This window comes from Schistocerca cancellata, chromosome 3, assembly GCF_023864275.1.
Source record: "Schistocerca cancellata isolate TAMUIC-IGC-003103 chromosome 3, iqSchCanc2.1, whole genome shotgun sequence".
Lineage (NCBI taxonomy): Eukaryota > Metazoa > Arthropoda > Insecta > Orthoptera > Acrididae > Schistocerca > Schistocerca cancellata.
This window is the reverse complement of record NC_064628.1, coordinates 388,224,866-388,246,276: the sequence shown is the minus strand read 5'-3', so window position 1 is coordinate 388,246,276 and position 21,411 is coordinate 388,224,866. Positions and strand designations below refer to the sequence as shown.

At 38.3% G+C, this 21,411-nt stretch overlaps 1 protein-coding gene across 1 annotated transcript in view; it reads left to right on the top strand.

Annotated features, from left to right (window-relative positions):
* The window catches only part of LOC126175101 (folylpolyglutamate synthase, mitochondrial-like), a 93,533-nt gene that overhangs the window by 57,898 nt on the left and 14,224 nt on the right, over window positions 1-21,411 (top strand). The window contains exon 7 of the mRNA XM_049921654.1: window positions 5,891-6,101. Within this exon, the coding sequence (XP_049777611.1) occupies window positions 5,891-6,101 (211 nt within the window). The remainder of the gene's footprint in view (window positions 1-5,890; window positions 6,102-21,411) is intronic.

Here is a 21,411-nt window from a genome sequence, read left to right as displayed (position 1 = left end):
AACCAAATACATATGGTTTTATAAATATACCCGCACACCCACACATCATGTGAGGGACTGAGGTGTTGCCATAAACGGCATTGAATGTCATTTTTGCCTCGTCTAAAGTTTTCCCATCTAAAAGCTAGAAGCAGTTCATTGGATGATATTGCACTTTTTTCATCTTGACATAAACCATGTAGCATGACATGGCTCATGCCCACATGGTATGTGGAACAGTGAGTATACTTATACCACCATTAATGTGTGGTTTGGTTGCTGTGAACTGTGTTCCAACAGGTTATAATGTTCTAGAGCTGGGTTTAACCTTTCACTGCTCTAGATCTGCTAACACGTGTCACTGCTGCTGTCCCCAGGTACTCTGAACTTGTTTACGTGCGCCATTTTTCCTCCTGTCAGGTGCTCTAGACGTGTGTGCACACGCCAACTTGCCGAAACCTTTCTGCTCCCGACGTGTCGAGATGAGCTGCTGCTCAGGTCTCTGTGTGCTCCAGTCACATTAATGCGCAAGGTATCCAATGGCCGGGTAGAGTGGACAAGTAGCTGCATTTTCTGCTCGAGTCCTCTGTAGCTTTCCAACATTTAGTCTGTGTAGTGCATTTGCTGTTGTGATCTTTTGTTGCCGTTTTCATCTTCATTTTGGATTGAGAAAATGGCACACTGTCGTGATTATATGGAGGAAGAAATTGTGGAGATTCTAATTGGAAACAACAGTGAGAGTGAAATCTTTGATAGATGACTCTTCTACAGAGTCTCGAAGTAACAGTCGTGAGCAAAGCAAATCAGATGACCAACATGTCTGTCTGTCTCTACAAGACATGAAAATTCTCCAGAACCTGAAGTTTCTGATCGTGAGAGCAAAATGTGTGGAAAAAAAGAACATTTTAGCGACACATTTGACTGGAAGAAGAGTGATTTTCATGCATTTGTGCATGCATTTGGCGATTTAGCTCCAGGGCACAAGTGTGGATTAGTTCAAAATTCCAGCATTATGACACTTTCCCCTATATAGTTAGCAGAAGATCTGATGAAATCTTTTGCAATTGAAACCAGTAAATTTTACTGATACACCAATGCAAATATGCTTGGCTCATTTTCATTTCTCAAGATGGAAAGAAATGGAATTTGTGGCACTATTAGTCCTTCATTGCTCTGTATCTGCCTATGGCTCATACGAAAAAGCTGAAAATTAGTGACTGTTAATACAAGGATATACTCTTGAACACACTGGTCTTCAGCAAAATGATGTTCAGAGTCCATTTTGTTCTAATTTTTTAAATGCTTCATTTTAGTGGCAACTTTACCTAAAATGAAGGAGACAGTTTATTCAGTATTAGAAACATTAAGTTCACACAACATTCCAGAGTGCATTTCATGCGTATCAGAAGCTCTGCATTGAGGAAAGCCTATTGCTGTTTAAAGGATGATTATCTTTCAAACAGTGTATTTTGTCCAAAACCAGTAGATCAGGAGTAAAAACATTCGTGCTGTGCGACTGTTGGACTGGTTATATTCTGAATTTTATTGCGTTTACAGGTGGAACCGCAGAAATTGGCTTCTAGAATTTGGGGAAAATTTGTGGCATTAGCGCAACACAGCTGAAATGAGGAGACATCCAGTTTATGTCCACTGGCATAATTCTTGCCCTGAATAGGTGTGACAAAAGAGAAACATGGATATTGACCACCTGTAATACTATAAAAATGTTTCAGATAGAAAAGACTAACAGAAAGACAGGCGAAAGAATCAAAAAACTGCAGTGTGTTACAGATTATAACTAGAGTACGGGGACAGTTGACCATACTGATATATTACTGAGTTCTCTCAGATTAATGTGGAAAATGACGAAGTGGTATAAAAAGTTATTTTTGCACTTGCTCACCTTGTGAATTTTAAATACTCATGCTCAATCAGGTAGTAACAGTGCAAAAAATGTCAATAGCAGATTTTCATCTGTTTCTGGTAAGAGAAATTGTTGAATCTTATCCCACAGAAAGGAGGAAAGTTGTCCGAGAAAGGTGCTTTGATGATGGTAATCCCTTACGATTTGCTGAGAGGCATTTTCGAAATATTATTGAGAGTGAACCTCTAAAGAAGAGTATGTCAATGCTTAAATGTGCTGTTTGCTCAAAACAGAAAGTGCTTCAAGAAATGTGCTACAAATGCAGAACGTGCAGTATACCATTGCATGTTGTGCCATGTTTCAAGGCTTACAGTAAAAAATAAATGAAAACAAAAACAAAATAAAAATATATTTTTAATTTCCAGTGCTGGTCCAAAGCTCGGATCCAAAAGGAGGATGGAAAATATATACAGAAGACATGAAAGATACTTGAACACTTACATAGCCTGACTTCAGAACTTCTCTCCAGGTGAATTACTGTGCTCACAAAAACCGTTACAGGTTTCAGATGCTGTAATTTCTATTTCGTGCGTGAAGTGCAAGAATTAAATGTAACAAAATTATATATGACAGCCTATTACCAATATGCCACTATTATTTGAACACCAATAGAAAGTATTTGGAAACATTATATGGTTTTGGAGGTTGCCTAGAGAAATTTTGTTGGGTTTATGTTCTTAACATTCAATGGTAACTCTCAAAGAATTCTCTAGTACAGAGACATCTGTCCTCCAAAAGTTGCTTGGAGTACTGTTGCATTAGCACAGACAAATAGGAAACGTTTTAATTTTCCACTTTTACATTGTTTATTTCATGACTTCTCATCAAAAAACTAAGACTTACACATCACTGCATCAGAGAAATCTCAGTTGAAGATAGTCATCCATTTTTGATGCACAAAAAATAAATTGAAATTAAAGGAACTGTCTGACTGGCTGTTAAATTGGACAGTGGGAGATGTGCTACAGTCATATTGTAAACACAGTGGTTGCACTACAGGCAGCCAATTTGACCTCCTCCTGTGACAAAAGCATTTAATTTATTATCATACACAAAACAAATTGTGTGTGAAATTGTCAAAGACGTCTTGCGAAATGGAATCAACGAAATTGAAGTAAAAAAAGTTGTTATTTTGTTCGCAGTGACTGTCAATGTATTAGAGCGATATCACAGATAGATTCCTCCTTCCCTTGAGTTATTACAGTGAGGGATATTTAGAAGAAAACAGGTATTATGGAAGAGTAACTAAGCAAGAACACTAAGTTACTGAAGCGACTCCAAAGCAACACATTGCTATTATAACAAGCTACTAAAATTCTGCTAAAAATTACAGGAAAAATGTAATGCTGAGGCTTGAAACTATATTGACTTATCTTTGTGTTTATCTCTGCAGTATTGGATTTCTAGAGGAGCATTTAATTGAGAAACTTTCGATGTCAGAGTAACTATATTTATTTTGTTTCCACATTGGTGAAACCCAGAACAGTAAAAAAAATTGTCACACACAGCACCAAAAATATTCAGCAAAGGAGAGACAGGCTATGGAGGAAAAGCAGTTACAGGAGTGGCCCACACATGGTCTCTCAGTGCAGGTAACATTGTCAGCTGACAACAGAGCAGCACTGAGTACAGAATGCGGCAAAGACGTCTGTCGCAAAGGGTTAACATTCCAGAATGCTTGACAGTGGCAAAATGTCGAATTACAACTGTAATAAATACTTTTAACAGCTTGATTCAGTACCTGCACTAAGGCTGTGGACCTAGGCCTTGTCAAAATTCCATTTCCAGTAATGAAAAATCCAGGTTGGAATATCAACAATGTTACCTTCAATTTCTTACAAAGGATTTTAATGTGGTGGACATCTGTAACTGAGTAACATACAAAGTAAGAATAATTGTTAGTTGTAATAAAAATTTGTTTATTAACTGCACGGCAGATTCAGAGCATTAAACAATCATCAGGTGCTAACAATTAATTAAAGACAATCATACATGCATGGCAGTCAGATCAGTCAGTATTGAAAGTGAAGCTCATGCCATCCTCTGTTATAAGTGAGCTACAAGCAATCAGCAGAACATGTCACCGAGGCCAGCAAGGAACTGCTCTCAGCACGCTCCACCTTTTCAGTGTTGTCAGATTCTGTATTTGTGCTACTGTCAACTGACCTTTTTGGAATCCTCCTTGGTATTTTCCCAGTTTGTGCTAGCCTTTTTGTTATAATCATTTAAGGTGAGTAGTGACAGTGTCTGGTACATTACTGGAAGTAGTGAGATGCCACAGTAGTTGTTCACCTTTGTATTTATTCATTTATTATGCAGATGATGAATCGAGGCTATTTTCCAGTCATCTTTTACTTCTTCCTTCTCACATTTGTTTATTACGGTTTTGTGTATGCTTTGCTTCTTCATGTGCAAACTTCCACAATTTTTGCTATTATAGGGCCCAGCAGGCTTATTGATTCTTAGTCGATGTTGTGTTTGAACTCTTTGCAATTCATGGGAGGTGAAGGTTCATTCTGATCTCTTGGTCCATTAGGACTAATTAGAGTAGCTGGTTTTTAACATTTTTGTTGCTAAGGTTTCATCTTTCCTTTGAACAGAAAGTTTGTATCCATGTATTGTCATTTTTATTTCTGTGATACTTGCTGGAAAAGTTTGATTTATAGTTTTGTTCTGTTTTATTATTATTATTATTATTATTTCTTTCCTTTCTCAGACGTTATGTCTGGTTAAAAATGGAAAGTGACGTGGACCTTGATCAAGCGTGATTTCCTTTTAACTGTACGGTATATGTTACATAGCATTTAGGAACTTTCGGGTAATTGAACATGTATCAATAATTGCAGATTTCTGTAGTTGTATATATCCTTTTGGATGCAGCTGTATTGCGTTGATGTACTGGTGGATATTGTGAGGTATGACTCCTGTAGTTGATAGTATAATTGGTATGATGTCAACTTTATCCTGATGCCACATGTCTTTGACTTCCTCAGCCAGTTGGATGTATTTTTCAATTTTTTTCATCTGTATATTTGTTGTATTGGGTATGGATATCTCGATTAGTTGTGTTAATTTCTTCTTTTTATTGGTGAGTATGATGTCAGGTTTGTTATGTGGCGTTGTTTTATCTGTTATTATGGTTCTGTTCCAGTATAATTTGTATTCATCATTCTCCAGTACATTTTGTGGTGCATACTTGTATGTGGGAACGTGTTGTTTTATTAGTTTATGTTGTATGGCAAGTTGTTGATGTATTATTTTTGCTACATTGTCATGTCTTCTGGGGTATTCTGTATTTGCTAGTATTGTACATCCGCTTGTGATGTGATCTACTGTTTCTATTTGTTGTTTGCAAAGTCTGCATTTATCTGTTGTGGTATTGGGATCTTTAATAATATGCTTGCTGTAATATCTGGTGTTTATTTTTTGATCCTGTATTGCAATCATGAATCCTTCCGTCTCACTGTATATATTGCCTTTTCTTAATCATGTGTTGGATGCGTCTTGATCGATGTGTGGCTGTGTTAGATGATACGGGTGCTTGCCATGTAGTGTTTTCTTTTTCCAATTTACTTTCTTTGTATCTGTGGATGTTATGTGATCTAAAGGGTTGTAGAAGTGGTTATGAAATTGCAGTGGTGTAGCCGATGTATTTATATGAGTGATTGCTTTGTGTATTTTGCTAGTTTCTGCTCGTTCTATAAAGAATTTTCTTAAATTGTCTACCTGTCCATAATGTAGGTTTTCTTCTTCTTCTTCTTCTTCTTCTTATTATTATTATTATTATTACTGTTACTATTATTGCTTCCTCAGAGCAGATTAGATTTTGTTCAAGATGAAAAACTTGTCTTGTGTTCTCTTCAATGTGCCAAAACCAAATAGCTTGTAACGAGTATAAAAAATTATAATACAACTCTGCAGTTTGCTCCAGGTACGATGTTGTTGTCAGTCAAGTTGTACAGTACTCTTTTGTTCGGTTGCTTGCAGCCATCCTACAGTCAACAATGCTACCAGTCGCTCCAACTTTTGCCATCTCCTGCAGCACCGAGCGGGGTCTAACGCAGTGTCAGTGGCCGGGCAGGATGCAGGTGCTGAGAGTGCCCCCCATCACCTTCTTCCTGGACGGAGCCCACACAGCTGAAAGCATGAATCTCTGCTCCCAGTGGTTCCGAAATGTTTCACCCAAGGAGCCAGATTAGTAAGTGAAAAGCAGTAACACAGTTGATTAAGGCAACATTAGCAATTTACTAGTAGACAAGATTGAAAATTCGTACTCCTTGCATTATTCTTTCATACTTTGTGTTCTGTAACTCCTGTCCGGAAGAAGAGCCTGAATGGGAGTAGAACAAGTAAAGTTGTGTGAATAGTTAAAGATTTGAAGACAAGCAGATACTTTCAAAAAAGCCAGTGCCACTTCCAGTTGCTGCTTTTATCTGACACTCCAAATGAAACATTCATGTAACTGTACTGATCTCAGAGACCACTGTAAATGTTTACACAGGGTGAATCCAAACTCCACTGACAAAATTCCGGAGGTTGTTCAGAGATATTTCCTGAATATTTTGATATATAGGATTTGCTATTACAGAGTAATTGTATCTCATTTAATTTCTTGCTCCTCATTTATCTTGATATCTGTATTGTACTGAAAATATCTGCACAACAGTGCAAATGTCAGTTGTATGCATTGCAGATTTTGTATGGAAACTTTCTCCATTTGACGGTGACAACAGTAATGCCCCTCCACTCTTTGCTTTCAAATTCTATTCAGTACTGTCTTTCCACCTGTGTTAGTTGTATGTTAACAGTCATTGACAATAATAAGGATAGGTTTACTGATGAAGAGTTGCAAAAGTAGCAGTTGGGAGGTATTCTGATGCAGTTGCCATCCCTGTGGGAACTTCTCAGTTTGGGGTTGTTGTGCTGCTCTTCCATTGCATTCGGTGAACCCAGACACAAGACACATATTGGCCAATACTTCATCAGTGAAACTACCCATACTGTTGTGATCACTGTCAACACACAACTAACACTGCCAGAAACACAAACCTGAGATAGAACTGGGCATTACTGAATGAAAACTTAAGGACAACAGCAAGTATTGTGAGTGAGAGAAACATGTTTGTTCCCAAACAAGACACACAGTGCATACTGACAACATTTGCATAACTATCTAAGAAATCAATTGAAATGCAATTACTTTGTAATGAGCTACCAGAGACAGTTGGTTACTTATGTGAAAATACACGGAAAGTATCCCTGAACAACCTCCAAAATTTTGTTTGTAGAGTTTGGGTTCAACCTGTAAAAATGAAATGTAAAACAAAAAAATATGAAAGTTAGGGTTTACTGTAATTTACTGTACTGTGTCTAAACATTCTGGTAAACTATAGGTACAGTTGTCAATAAGATGTACGACTTTACTTCAGTTTAGGAGATTTTCAGTTTTCGCCCGTATGTCTACCTGAAACATGTTGTAGGTATTTCAATTAGAATATGGAACTCCATTTTGAGCTGTAGGTAGCCGTACATAGTGTATGTAAAGATCAGCAATAGTGGAAATTCCTGGATGGAACAATATGTAGGAAATCCCACAATAGTACAATTAGGGAAAGGCAACCAGTCACTTTGAAACATCATGAGTGCCTACCCCCAGTATGAATCTTAGCAGGTAATGTTACTATACTATTAGGTTGGTGCATAAGTTTGTAGAGATTTTGTTTTGCTTAGTATTATTCCAATTGCTGATGGGTTTAGTTATCATTGTCATTTTTATTTGTGGTTCACTGCTACTATTTGAGTTAACATTTTGTCATTTTGAGATAGTGAGTGGAGCTGTAGTTGCTAGAAAATGGAATGCTAAGTGGAGAAATCAGAACAATCTTCTGTTTGATTTGAAGAGAGGGATGCCAGCAGGGAGGCAGCCAGAAGATTTGCACTATGTGTGAAGATAATGTGCACAGCAAGAAAATGGTTCTCTAGTTTTAAGGAGAATTGTTTTGACATTAGTGACTCTCCATATTCAGGAAGACCTGTGGGGCTTGATGGAGATCATTTAAACACATTAGTTATTCTCAATGATCCATGTCAGTGTACTAGAGAACTGGGAAATGTGATGAACTGTGATCATTCCACCATCATGAACCATTTGTGTACAGTGGGGAAGGTTCAAAAACCGGGTGCATGGGCACGGCATGCCCAAAGCCGAAATCATGAAAATCGGAGTGTGGCCTTGTGTGTGTGTGTGTGTGTGTGTGTGTGTGTGTGTGTGTGTTTGCTTGCTCGTCATCAGTTCGCTCGTGAACAACACCAACTATTCCTCATTGCTGGTGATAAGAAATGGTGTCTTTGTGCTAACATAAGGAAAAGAAAGGAATGGTTGAGCCTAAACAAAGCAGTAACTCCCCATACAAAGATCTGCGCACATTCATGAAAGATAATGTTATGCATGTGGTGGAACAGCAACAATGTGCTGTACAATGAATTGCTTCATCGAGGTGTAACCATCACTGCTGACATTTGTTGTCAACAGCTGAGACATCTTGCAGTCGCAGTCAAAGAACAATGGCTAGAAACACTACGTGAAGTGATACTGTTCTATAAAAACGCCCACCCGCTTTCTGCTAGATTGATGAAAAACACTATATGGGAGTTAGGCTGGGAAGTCATTCTGCACCCACCATATTTCACCTGATCTTGTGCCATCAGACTTTCACCTTTTCCACTATCTATCGAATACCCTTCAAGGAACTTCTTTCCGGATGAAACGGTGATCTGAACATGGTTCTACTAGTTCTTCGCCACAAAACCTCATGATTTCTACAGTCGTGGAATCGAAAAGTTACCCCTGCATTGGGAGGCTATTGTAAATAGTGAAGGAGAATATGTTATTGATGACTAAAGTCTCTTGTTGTGTGTATCTGTTGTGTTTATTAAACATATGAGAAATGTCACAAACTAATGCACCAACCTAACATGTTGTTGTGTGGTTTTATAAAATTTATGTAGCTAAGTTGAGAGAGTATTTTTGACTTCTCGCACCTTCAGCACTTGTGCATTGTTGTAGGGAGCAGTCTAAAAGTATGTGATATTTCCTATTTGTAGTGAGTAATTCTTTATTAACGAATGGTGAGCAACAAACAACTTGAGTTGGAATTAAAATCTATGCTTGATTGTTCAGCGTTATGTTGTGTTGAGTGCAGAGTGATGTGGAACAGTGGAATAATATTTGAAGGAGAGTAAGCTGGCTTCAATACTAACACGCTAGTTGCAACCGATCTTTAGTGTGGTGCATCAGAGAAACTGCAGATTTTTGTTAAATGCAAGTATAAATACAAAAACCATCCAATATGACAGTTTAACTTGGAATCTAGTGAAAAAGCAGTTTTCCTTGCCAGCAGGAGATGTGGACACATCAAATGTCTACTACTGTGATGGAGGCTTCTATGTTCAAATGTCGGCTCCGAGTGGCATTTTTCACTTTATAGTGAAGTGTTCATGGGTTGCTGGCTTTGTCTCTCACAAGAGAACTAGGGAGTTATGACAATACTTTCTTTCAAAAAAAATTCAGCTCTGTCTGGTGGCAGAGTTATTATTCTTTAATGGGCTGTATTTGAAAGGTTTAACATGGTTTTCTTTTACAATAATGGAAATAAATGAGATAGTGATGCCAATAAGTATAATGTGATAGTTGGGTATAAAAAAGACAAAAATAAAGAACATACTTGGAATACAAGTCATTAGAAAATAATACTAAAACTGTGAAACAATTACACCAAATTGGGCAAAAAAAAAAAAAAAAAAAAAAAAAAAAAAAAAAAAAAAACATTTTTTCTGGTCCCTATAAGTTAATATTGTGTGCCAGAATAGAACTTGAACCAGGATGCATGCCTTTCATGGACAGTATGCTACAAATTAAGCAGCTACCAGCTTATTTTCTGAAAAAAGCTGAGCTGTTGTCCTAGCCCAGTACACAGTTTTAACTTTTTACTAGTAGTTTAGATTGACTGTTGTGATTGTTGGCTACTTGTAAACACCTAATTACTTAATGAAAAAAACTGCTTAGCTCCAAATGGCCTTTCATTATATATTTTTCTGAGTAATAGTATTCACCATACTCAATAATTTTCTGGTTTATAATTTTCAGTTGTGTACTTGGAACTGTGTTGGCTGCATACTGAGAGCATTTATCTAGTTACATAAAGGAAGATTTCAATCATATTATAATGTTTCTGACTGCACCATTAGGTTCATTTATGAAAGGAATAAATTAACTGTAGGTTGTGGGGAGAGCCATGTCATGGAGAACTAGGAGACAGTAAAGTTAGGGCTACTGCTGCTGTAATAGGCAATTTGTTTCTTAATGCATGTGGGTTGATGACTCGTAGGCAAAAAAGGAACCTAGTAATCAAAGGTGTAGCATGAAGATGGCCCAATTACTAAAGCCAACTCAGCCAGATATTTTTTGAAACAATGATATTTATTTAAGAGCACCAAGTAGAAGGCATAACTTGAGATCATTATTGTTAAAATATATAAGAAAAGTTCATTGAAGTTTTGAAATTTGTGAAATCACTGATATCTACATCGACATACATACTCCACAAACCACCATGTGGCGGAGGGTGGAGGCTATCTTGTACCACTATCAGTTGTTTCCTTTCCTATTCCATTCATATTTAGATTGTTATTTTGAAACAGCCAAAGGCTTTCAAAATTTATGACGAGGTGCATGACTTGCTGCAGCTTCCTAGTTTTCAGTTATGTCAGCACTCAAAGTGGAACTGAAACATGAGAGGGGTGGGAGACGGTGTAGACTGTGGAGAGAGCAAACTGTACCAAATTCTCTGCCTGACAAATAAATTGAAAATCATCCACAAGAGGAGGAGAACATCCACGAGAGGAGGAGAATCTGAAATGAAATTTCACGGATTGAGAGGGAATGTGATGTTATTGCAGGGATTACAAAATCATGTCAAACTTACAAAGAGCTTGACACTATGAGCCAATTTATCAGTATGACATAGCACCCCCTCCGTCCTGGATACATCCAAAGATTCATTTCAGTATGGTGTCATAAGGTTGTTGTATCCTCTCCTGAGGCCAGCCGGCCAGCCTACAGCTGTTGTAGTTGGTCCTTGATATTCTGGACACTGGCACTGGGGCACAGTTGACGTCCAAGGTGGTCCCTCATGTGTTCTACGGGGACATTTCTGGTGATCTTACTGGCCAGGGGAATACCTCAACATGACGCACAGTTCACAGAGGCAGGTGTCGTGTGTGGGCGAGCATTGTTCTGTTGAGAAATGGTCCATGTTATTGTAGCGTGTAAGGTAGTAGATGTCACAGACATTCAGTTGTGTTGTCAAGAGTTCCTCAGTCACTACTAGCCATGACCTGAGTCACACCAGGATACAAGGAGTAACACCAAGGTGCCTCTCCAAAACGTTGGAAGAATGGGACATCTCCCCATGTTGCTGCAGTCATCCAGGGTAGTGCAGAACGCGATTCACCGCTGTACACAGTGTGATGCTGTTCATCAACAGCCCGTGCTTCCTGGTGATGGCACCATTCCAAATGCTTCTGTTTGGGTTGTAAATGGTAGTCTAAGCACGTGACGGTAATTTCATAATCTGTCTACTGCAAGTCTCCAACCAAAGGTGCAGGATGACAAAGTATGTTTGTAGAGACTCCATTACTTGTTCTCAGGTGGCAAGCAGAGTTTTGGAAGGGTTATGATGTGCTTGGTACACAATATGCCGATCCTCCCTTGTGGTCAGACGTGGTCGACCAGAACCTTGACAATGAGTATGCTTGTCGACACATTACCACGTGATCCAACATTGGGCCACTGTTGCATCCGAATGCCCCACAAATCTATACATTGCACATTTCAACCAGCTGGCTAAAAGGAGATCCATTGTGAGGATTCTGTAAAACTCTTGTCAGAAGCTGATAATGCTGCCTCACACAAGTATGTGGCAATGTGTGTCCTTCACAGTGATCACACATCATGTAATGCTATGCACAATTCCTTGTATACCCTGCCAGGCCTGGAAACAACACCAAACATGAACAGCACGAACACACATGATGGGGTGTGTGTGTGTGTGTGTGTGTGTGTGTGTGTGTGTGAGAATTTACACTGATGTCTAACCATGTCTTTTGGGTGCTTCACATTTTCTGTCAGGTAATGTATTTGCAGCAGCTGGTGTGGAATAGAAGGTCTTCTAGACATGCCAACAAGAGAAGTCGGGCCTGTGTTCTTTGCTTGTTGTATAGCACATTACAAATGTAATTGTGAGCTTCTATGTATTTTTTATTGTTTCTGAAACTGAAATTTCCTTAAAGTTTACTTATACACATGTTGATTTATGACACCCCAGATCAGGTAATAAACAGATTGATTGAGCACCTATTCTGACAGGCAACGCTGAGCGATGAACAGCCTCCAGGTGGTGACAACATCACACACTTACTTTTTGCACCAGCGACTAGATGGTATTCCGTTTGGTGAAATAAGCAGCAACCTTGTGCAAAGGCAAGGCTCCCCTAAGTGCTGGCAAGTGGCTGCAAAGTACAGCTAAGAAAACATTGCTAGTGGATCGAGTTGTCATGCCGAGTGTCTGAAGTACCTTAACTGTAGAAGGAGCAGACGGATAAGTCCCATAGTAAAAATTTCTGATTTCTTGTCAAAGATGAATAAAGGTTATATAAGTGGATTGGAAATTCAGGTGAATAAATAAATTAGTTACAAGTAAGAATTAATAAAGAGCCGTACACACTCAATTCTGTCTAAATTATGTTGAGCATACATGTTGAACTATTGCAGCTATTGCACTTCCTGCACAAAAACTCTCTGGCATTTTAATCTGAAAGCATTGCTGTCATTTGAATTTATTTATTTATTTCACTATTGCAATTTTGGCTCTAGAGCCATTTTCAGGTACAAGGTGAGAACTGAAACCTATAAAACATATGGGTAACTAAGTGCAAGGCATGATGTAATAACGTTTAAGGAGCAGTACTTGAGTTGTCGCATTGCACTTCAAAATAGCTCTACAGGTGAAATTGTGATAGTGAAATAAATGAATAATAACTTACCGTCAAATGGCAGCAATGATTTCATTTAAAAAGTATGTGATGGTTATGGGCCCTAATCAAGGAAAAATCATCATATGACATCATTTCCATGTTGTAAAGCCTGGTGTATACTGGAGTGAACAGAAGTGAACTTGACTGAACTAGTGTAAATCCTCATTTACAGCCCAGCGAATGGAAGCGAACATAGGTGAACAAGGATTTACAATTTGCCAGTGTTCACTAGCAGTTGTTTGTACCTGGGGACAAGCGTCCATTCTAGATGGATGAGAGGAGAACTTAAGGGAATGAGCATAACGTGCTAACTCTACTGATGCTGCTAATTCCCCACACCCATTCCCCCACTGGTAATCATCATCGGACATGTTTCACATGATAGCAGCACTAGTTGTAGCTACAGTGTAAATCTTAGATGTTGAGATAGATTTATTTTGCCTGGTGTTTTGATGAAGGAAGCTAAATGAAATAGGAAAATAGGTATGTACATTGCTGAATTCCTACATAATTGTGAAACACATCAAAATAGTACACTTAAAATTGAATTGCAGCTGTAACCTTCTTTAGCATTATTCCAAAACTTTATACATTTTTCAGTTGATACCTTCCACTGGCTCCTCATTATACTTGAGGAGGAAATTTAAAAACAGAGGCATTAATTACTGACAGTGAAAATAAAGTAGTTTGCAACAGAAGACTACTTTTTGTTATCATAGTGTCAAAGCAGGGAGAACACCAGCTTTCTTTGAAGCTACATGGAAAGGCCAACAACCAGCTGCAAATGAGTGAACAGCAGTGAATGAGTTGCAGACATGACAGAGTCTTTTCTCACACTCAAAACCCTTCGTACCTGATAGAATTCTCATTTACTGATGCTCGTTTGTTCATGGTTCAGCCTGGTGGAAACCAAGCTTAATTGAGCAATTTGCCATTTTTTCCTATTACTTGGTGTCTGTTCCAGTGAATGGAAGGGGATACGACTAAATGAGAATTTCATCACGCAGATGCTTGCAAACATTGAGATTATGCATTAGCTACTGGACTGTTTCCCACTAAGAAACAAGTAAGAACTAAAGGGAAAACAACATTATAAACAGGATTTGTTTCACTTACGAAGTAAGTAATGTCACATACAAGAAGAGATTAGGAATCACTTACTTCTTAACTTTTCAGAAACGTCAGATGTATGGTAGATAGCAACATGACAGAATGCAATCAGCATTTACTATTAACCAGATTTAAAATATTCTTGCAGTAGAGATAACATTTCCAGAACCGAAAGACTGAAATGTAATGTACAATAGTCTCTTGAAGTATGTGTATTGAATTATGTAATGATCTGGGAATCAAAGTATTCAAAGTAGTACAACAAGGCTTGAAAATAAAGAACTCCATTAGAAAATTCATGATAAAGATTTCTTTTCATGAAGCTAACACTGCTTGAGCTTTTAAAGTTATTATTAAAATATAAATTATATTTTGATTTTTCTGGTAGACAGTTATCAGTCAGACTGCTGAATATGAACCCAGAAAAGTTGCACAACAGACACCTGTGTGGTGCTCATTTTAAAGAGAAAGCATTCATGAACAGCAGGAAAGCAACAGCTGACACACATAGGAGTGTCTCTAAAATTTACATCTGATACTGGTTCTTCAGCAGTATGTGAGGAATCTAGTGATCAGATTAATCTGCTATCACATGAATTGAAAGTGAGTACACCAAGAACAACATATAGTGGAGCTAGTCACCTTCTATCGGAAACCAATGTAATGCCACAAATATGAAGCATTTCCAGACCTTTAAAAAAATCATAGAAATGCCTTTGGGACAAATTAAAAGAAAACTCTGTATGGTGCATGATGATGATGATGATGATGATGATACTCCAAGTAAGCAAAAACAAACAACAAACAGAAAATTTGTAATGTGAACAGATCTTAAAAAATCTTCCTACTTGTCAGAAATTAAGGGTAGATTACTGTGCTGGTTGGAAAGTGGTGCAAGAGCAAAAAATTGCCAGTGGTCGTAGGTTGAGAAAGATGTTTCTAAAGTTGTTTTACAAATCTCCGGCAAAATATAAATTGTTACAAAAATCGGATATCTCATTACCTGGGCTGTCTACAATTAGAGGATAGATTGGTGCCACAAAGTTTCTACCAGGTTTTAGCATAAACCTTTTTAGTCAACTTGGCAATAACTTAGAGGCATGAACCTCTCTGGAAAGGGCGTGTGTAGTGTATTTTGACAAGATGCCAATAATGCAGTATCTGGAATATGCAAAAGGTCTGGATTTAGTAAAGGTCTAGAGGGTTTGGGTGATAGGGGGAGAAAACCATTTTCTGCAAATTATGCACTTGTTTTTATGATTAGAGTTTTCTACAGTAAGTGGAAACGGCTTGTTTCATATTTTTTGTGTAATTCAGGAATAAAATGTGGACTTATTGGGGCTTGTACAGGAACTAATTATTTTATTGCAAAATGCAACTGGATTCACAATTGGTTGTTTGTGATCAGGGAGCTAGTAATTGAAGTGTGCTCAAACATGTAGAGGTTATGGTGGAAAGACCCGATTTTTGTAAATGAATGATGAGTGCTTGCTATTTATGATAATCCACATATATTCAAAAGCATACGAAACAGCCTGCTTAGTGGTAATTTCACTTTCAACAATGCTGTTGTTTCATTTGAAGATGTTAGGCTGACATCAGATATTGACAAAAAATTTATAACCTGATTCATGCCAGAGAATGAATGTGAAAATGGCAGAACAGGTCTTCAGCCAGCTGCAGCTGTCAGAACACGTATAGCAACTAAGGAATTGCAGAGCGATACAGCTGAAAACACAGTTTGCTTTATCGAATTTATGAACAATGTGTGATACGTTAGATAGCAGGACAGCATTTCCCCTTAATCCTTATAGATGTGTAAGATCAGAACAATGTCCAGTAGTAATGGCAACAATAGAAAGGCCAAAAGAAGTTGTAAATACTGTACATAAAATGTACAGGTAAAATGACAATGCCTCCTTGCATCACAGGCTTGATACAGACTGTTAACACTATTGCTCATATTTTTGAAGAGGAACAAACTATTGGAGTTGAGTTTTACTGACTAGCAGGTTGTTTCAGGATGCCCTAGAGAATTTATTTGCTGCCAAAAAGGTTTTTACAACAGTAACTTCAAAGCAAGGATGCTAAGGTGCTTGTTTCAAACCAGCATTATTAATTCACTAATGAAACCTCATGCTTGAAACTGTCAGAGGGACAATGACAGGGTGCTGTTTCTGAACAACGGTGATTTAGAAAAGGAAGATTATGAACCTTAGTAGTTGAAGGGCTCTGGAAATGTGGGAATCTCTAACTCTCCTGGTTCCTCTGTGGATGAAGAATTATTAATTCTCAATAAACATTACATAACTGACACTACAGTGAGTCATCAGCTAGGCTCAGAGCTCCAACTATTGATTTCATCAACGTTACTGAGATGTCGTTACAGGCATATAAGTCTTGGTTTACAGTTTATTCATAAGATAAATTTAAAGTTTAGGGTATTTAACTACATGAAATCTGCAGCTGAAAAATTTCACTGGATGGATGATGATGAATGTGGAAAGCATAGACTTTTTATTTTAAATCATCTTGCTAAATGCAACTTATGTTACCGTTGGAGGACACTGTTCAAAGGCAAGTATTTTTAAACTCTGTCAAAACTTGAGATACTAAAAAGTATGTAGGTTATTTGTATTTCACTGAAGTGATCATCATCATCATCATCATCATCTCAGCCTGCCGCGCGGGATTAGCTGAGCGGTCTAAGGCACTGAAGTCGTGGACTGTGCGGCTGGTCCCAGCGGAGGATAGAGTCCTCCCTCGGGCATGGGTGTGTGTGTTTGTCCTTAGGATAATTTAGGTTAAGTAGTGTGTAAGCTTAGGGACTGATGACCTTAGCAGTTAAGTCCCATAAGATTTCACACACATTTGAACATCATCCCAGCCTTTTCCCACATCATGTGGGGCATTGCTTTGCTGGATCCTTCTCTTCCATAAATGCCTATCCAGTGCTTCTTCTTTGAGGTATCCTTTCTCCCGTAGCTCCCTTGCTACCTTGTCTTTCCATCTCATTTTTGGTCTTCCTCTTCTCCTTGATCCTTCGATTTCTAGGTCTTCAACTCTTCTCCCCACGTAGTACTCCCCTCTTCTTTGCACATATCCATATGATCTTAGCCTACTTACATTTCACTGAAGTGCCAAATAAAAAATATATTACATTGCAGCAATCAGTTTCATTGTCTTTCCTTCATTACTCCACCTCAGTTAAATGAAAGGAGGTAACTGTTAAATCTTAGTAAAACACTACTGTTTGTGATAGCAGAATGTGCTGAAAGTATATTGAAAATATTTACAGTCTCTCAATTTTTTTAGTACCATTCTTGAAGACACAGTTGTTTAGTATATAGAGGAAATGACATTCATTATAATCAGATGCAAGATATGATTATGGTTAATAATAAAGCCTACAGAAATACTTACAAAGGAAACCAAAACTGTTTCTTAAACTTGTTGACAATCTCAGAGAAAAAAATATGTTGTTGTTGTGATTCAACTAATAAGTTAAAAGGGATGCCAGGTGCACTACAGGACAGAAAGCAATTAAGTAGTGGCTGTTCAGGGTGCGAAGCTGTGAGGGACGCCAAAGATTTGTATACATTCATATCACACTTAGTAGTGAAAAATGACACAAGTGAAATGTACGTAGGAAAGAGGGGGGGGGGGGGGCAAATGAGAAGTCACTTACGTAAATAAAATGTTCTCAGGTTGGTCCTTCTTCTACACCGGTTATTCAATAATTATGTTTATGTATTTATTTGTTTTATGCAGAGAAATCTGTGAGTTTTGTTGTACCTATTCATTTTAAGATCAGGCAGGAGCAGTTGAGTGAAAAAAATAAAATACAATAAAAAGCAGCAATAGTGGGGTGTCTGTATACTTGGGCCATCCACCACCAACAGTTGTGTAGGACTGCATCTCACAGGTAAATGCTTATGTTGGATAAAATTATTTATGCTGTTAGTAGCGCGTCCGATAAGTGGGAATGAGATAGAATCACTGTGTGATCATATTGGCAATGGATTAACAACCGTAAAGAGCAAAGCAAGACACAGATGACTGAGACAGCTGTAGCCAAATTTTCTACAGGACATAGAACTTGAAACCAGTCGGTTTGTGCCAGTTAACTATTGTTTATTTGTAGTTACATTTGTGCAAATTGTATTTATTTAACATTTGTCAGAAAAGTAACTGATTAAATTCAAAATAGTTCAGAAGAATTTGTAAGCTGTTTAGTGTTAGTCTGCATGTGGAGATTTTTGCCCCCAAAATTCATATCAAACGCACTGCAGAGCAGGGAGCATGGAAGGCGACGAGTGTGTAAAGTAAACAACTGCATAAATCCAACAACTTATCGGAAAGCTTTTATGACAATACAGACTGCATTCAAGCACCAAATCACGAGGTATGTTTATAAGCATTACTTTTCATTCCTTTCACTTATCTATTCCACTTATAACTCGAAGAAGTATCTCTACAGCAAAAATAAATTTCATTTGTAGAATTACAGGAACTAATCTGTGACCTTCATCTGTAGTCTGGTGCGGGGCGTAGAGCTCTCTGGCATTCTGCTAATCAGCAACAAACGTACCCTGTAATCTGGGCCTCACATACTTCACCGAAGCAACAGTGTTGCCAATTTTGTGAGACATATAGGTCAATGAGCATCGTAGCATTGTCCGCGACATATTGTTTGACAGAAAAACCATTTATGGGGTCATCTGTTCCACTATTAGGGTAGTCAATCTGTTTATTATGTGGCCTGGGATGACACTGTTAAAAATTAGTGCACATTTAACATCCTTAGAAATTTAGTTGTTTAACAGTAGTGCTATGTCCTCTTTGGCACTTGTTGTGCGCCCTAAAACACTAATCATCATCATCATCATCATTATCATCTCTTTGGCACTAAAGTATTTTTTGATCACAAAAATGGATATTACAACTAGAAATGTGCTGTTTGCCTTAAGCCTTAGAGTTTTGCCTGCACAGAATAGGACGCCAAATGAAAAACACGTCTACTTACCATATTTTCATCTGGGCTATCCTTAACAGCATTTATCTGCAACTTAAAGCAAGTGTTGGCAGCTATAAAACTTTAAATTATTATCACTCTTTGTCTGCACCTTTTTTGTCGTAATCTAGGGTCTGTAGTCTCTGTTCCTTCTTTTCAGTACGCTGTGTGATCAAAAGTATCCGGACACCCCCAAAAACATTAGTTTTTCATATTAGGTGCATTGTGCTGCCACATTGTGAGAGAGCAGAATGGGGCGCTCTGCCAAACTCACGGACTTCAAACGTGGTCAGGTGATTGGGTGTCACATGTGTCATACGTCTGTATGCGAGATTTCCACAAGCCTCAACATCCCGTGGTCCATTGTTTCCAATGTGATAGTGAAGTGGAAACGTGTAAAGACATGTACATCACAAAAGCATACAGACCGATCTAGTCTGTTGACTGACAGAGACCCCGCCGACAGTTGAACAAGGTCGTAATGTGTAATAGGCAGACACCTATCCAGACCATCACACAGGAATTCTAAACTGCATCAGAATCCACTGCAAGTACTATGACAGTTTGGTGGGTGGTGAGGAAACTTGGATTTCATGGTCAAGCAGCTGCTCATAAGCCACACAGGTATATGCCAAACGGCACCTTGCTTGGTGTAAGGAGCGTAAACATTGGACGATTGAACAGTGGAAAAACATTGCGTGGAGTGGTGAATCACGGCACACAATGTGGCGATCCAGTGGCAGTGCTTGGGTATGGCGAATGCCCGGTGAACGTCATCTACCAGCATGTGTAGTGCCAACAGTAAAGTTCAGAGGCGTTAGTGTTATGGTGTGGTTGTGTTTTCCATGGAGGGGCCCATGCACCCCTTACTGATTTGCATGGCACTATCACAGCACAGTTACAACAGTAACTTCAAAGCAAGGATGCTAAGGTGCTTGTTTCAAACCAGCATTATTAATTCACTAATGAAACCTCATGCTTGAAACTGTCAGAGGGACAATGACAGGGTGCTGTTTCTGAACAACGGTGATTTAGAAAAGGAAGATTATGAACCTTAGTAGTTGAAGGGCTCTGGAAATGTGGGAATCTCTAACTCTCCTGGTTCCTCTGTGGATGAAGAATTATTAATTCTCAATAAACATTACATAACTGACACTACAGTGAGTCATCAGCTAGGCTCAGAGCTCCAACTATTGATTTCATCAACGTTACTGAGATGTCGTTACAGGCATATAAGTCTTGGTTTACAGTTTATTCATAAGATAAATTTAAAGTTTAGGGTATTTAACTACATGAAATCTGCAGCTGAAAAATTTCACTGGATGGATGATGATGAATGTGGAAAGCATAGACTTTTTATTTTAAATCATCTTGCTAAATGCAACTTATGTTACCGTTGGAGGACACTGTTCAAAGGCAAGTATTTTTAAACTCTGTCAAAACTTGAGATACTAAAAAGTATGTAGGTTATTTGTATTTCACTGAAGTGATCATCATCATCATCATCATCATCTCAGCCTGCCGCGCGGGATTAGCTGAGCGGTCTAAGGCACTGAAGTCGTGGACTGTGCGGCTGGTCCCAGCGGAGGATAGAGTCCTCCCTCGGGCATGGGTGTGTGTGTTTGTCCTTAGGATAATTTAGGTTAAGTAGTGTGTAAGCTTAGGGACTGATGACCTTAGCAGTTAAGTCCCATAAGATTTCACACACATTTGAACATCATCCCAGCCTTTTCCCACATCATGTGGGGCATTGCTTTGCTGGATCCTTCTCTTCCATAAATGCCTATCCAGTGCTTCTTCTTTGAGGTATCCTTTCTCCCGTAGCTCCCTTGCTACCTTGTCTTTCCATCTCATTTTTGGTCTTCCTCTTCTCCTTGATCCTTCGATTTCTAGGTCTTCAACTCTTCTCCCCACGTAGTACTCCCCTCTTCTTTGCACATATCCATATGATCTTAGCCTACTTACATTTCACTGAAGTGCCAAATAAAAAATATATTACATTGCAGCAATCAGTTTCATTGTCTTTCCTTCATTACTCCACCTCAGTTAAATGAAAGGAGGTAACTGTTAAATCTTAGTAAAACACTACTGTTTGTGATAGCAGAATGTGCTGAAAGTATATTGAAAATATTTACAGTCTCTCAATTTTTTTAGTACCATTCTTGAAGACACAGTTGTTTAGTATATAGAGGAAATGACATTCATTATAATCAGATGCAAGATATGATTATGGTTAATAATAAAGCCTACAGAAATACTTACAAAGGAAACCAAAACTGTTTCTTAAACT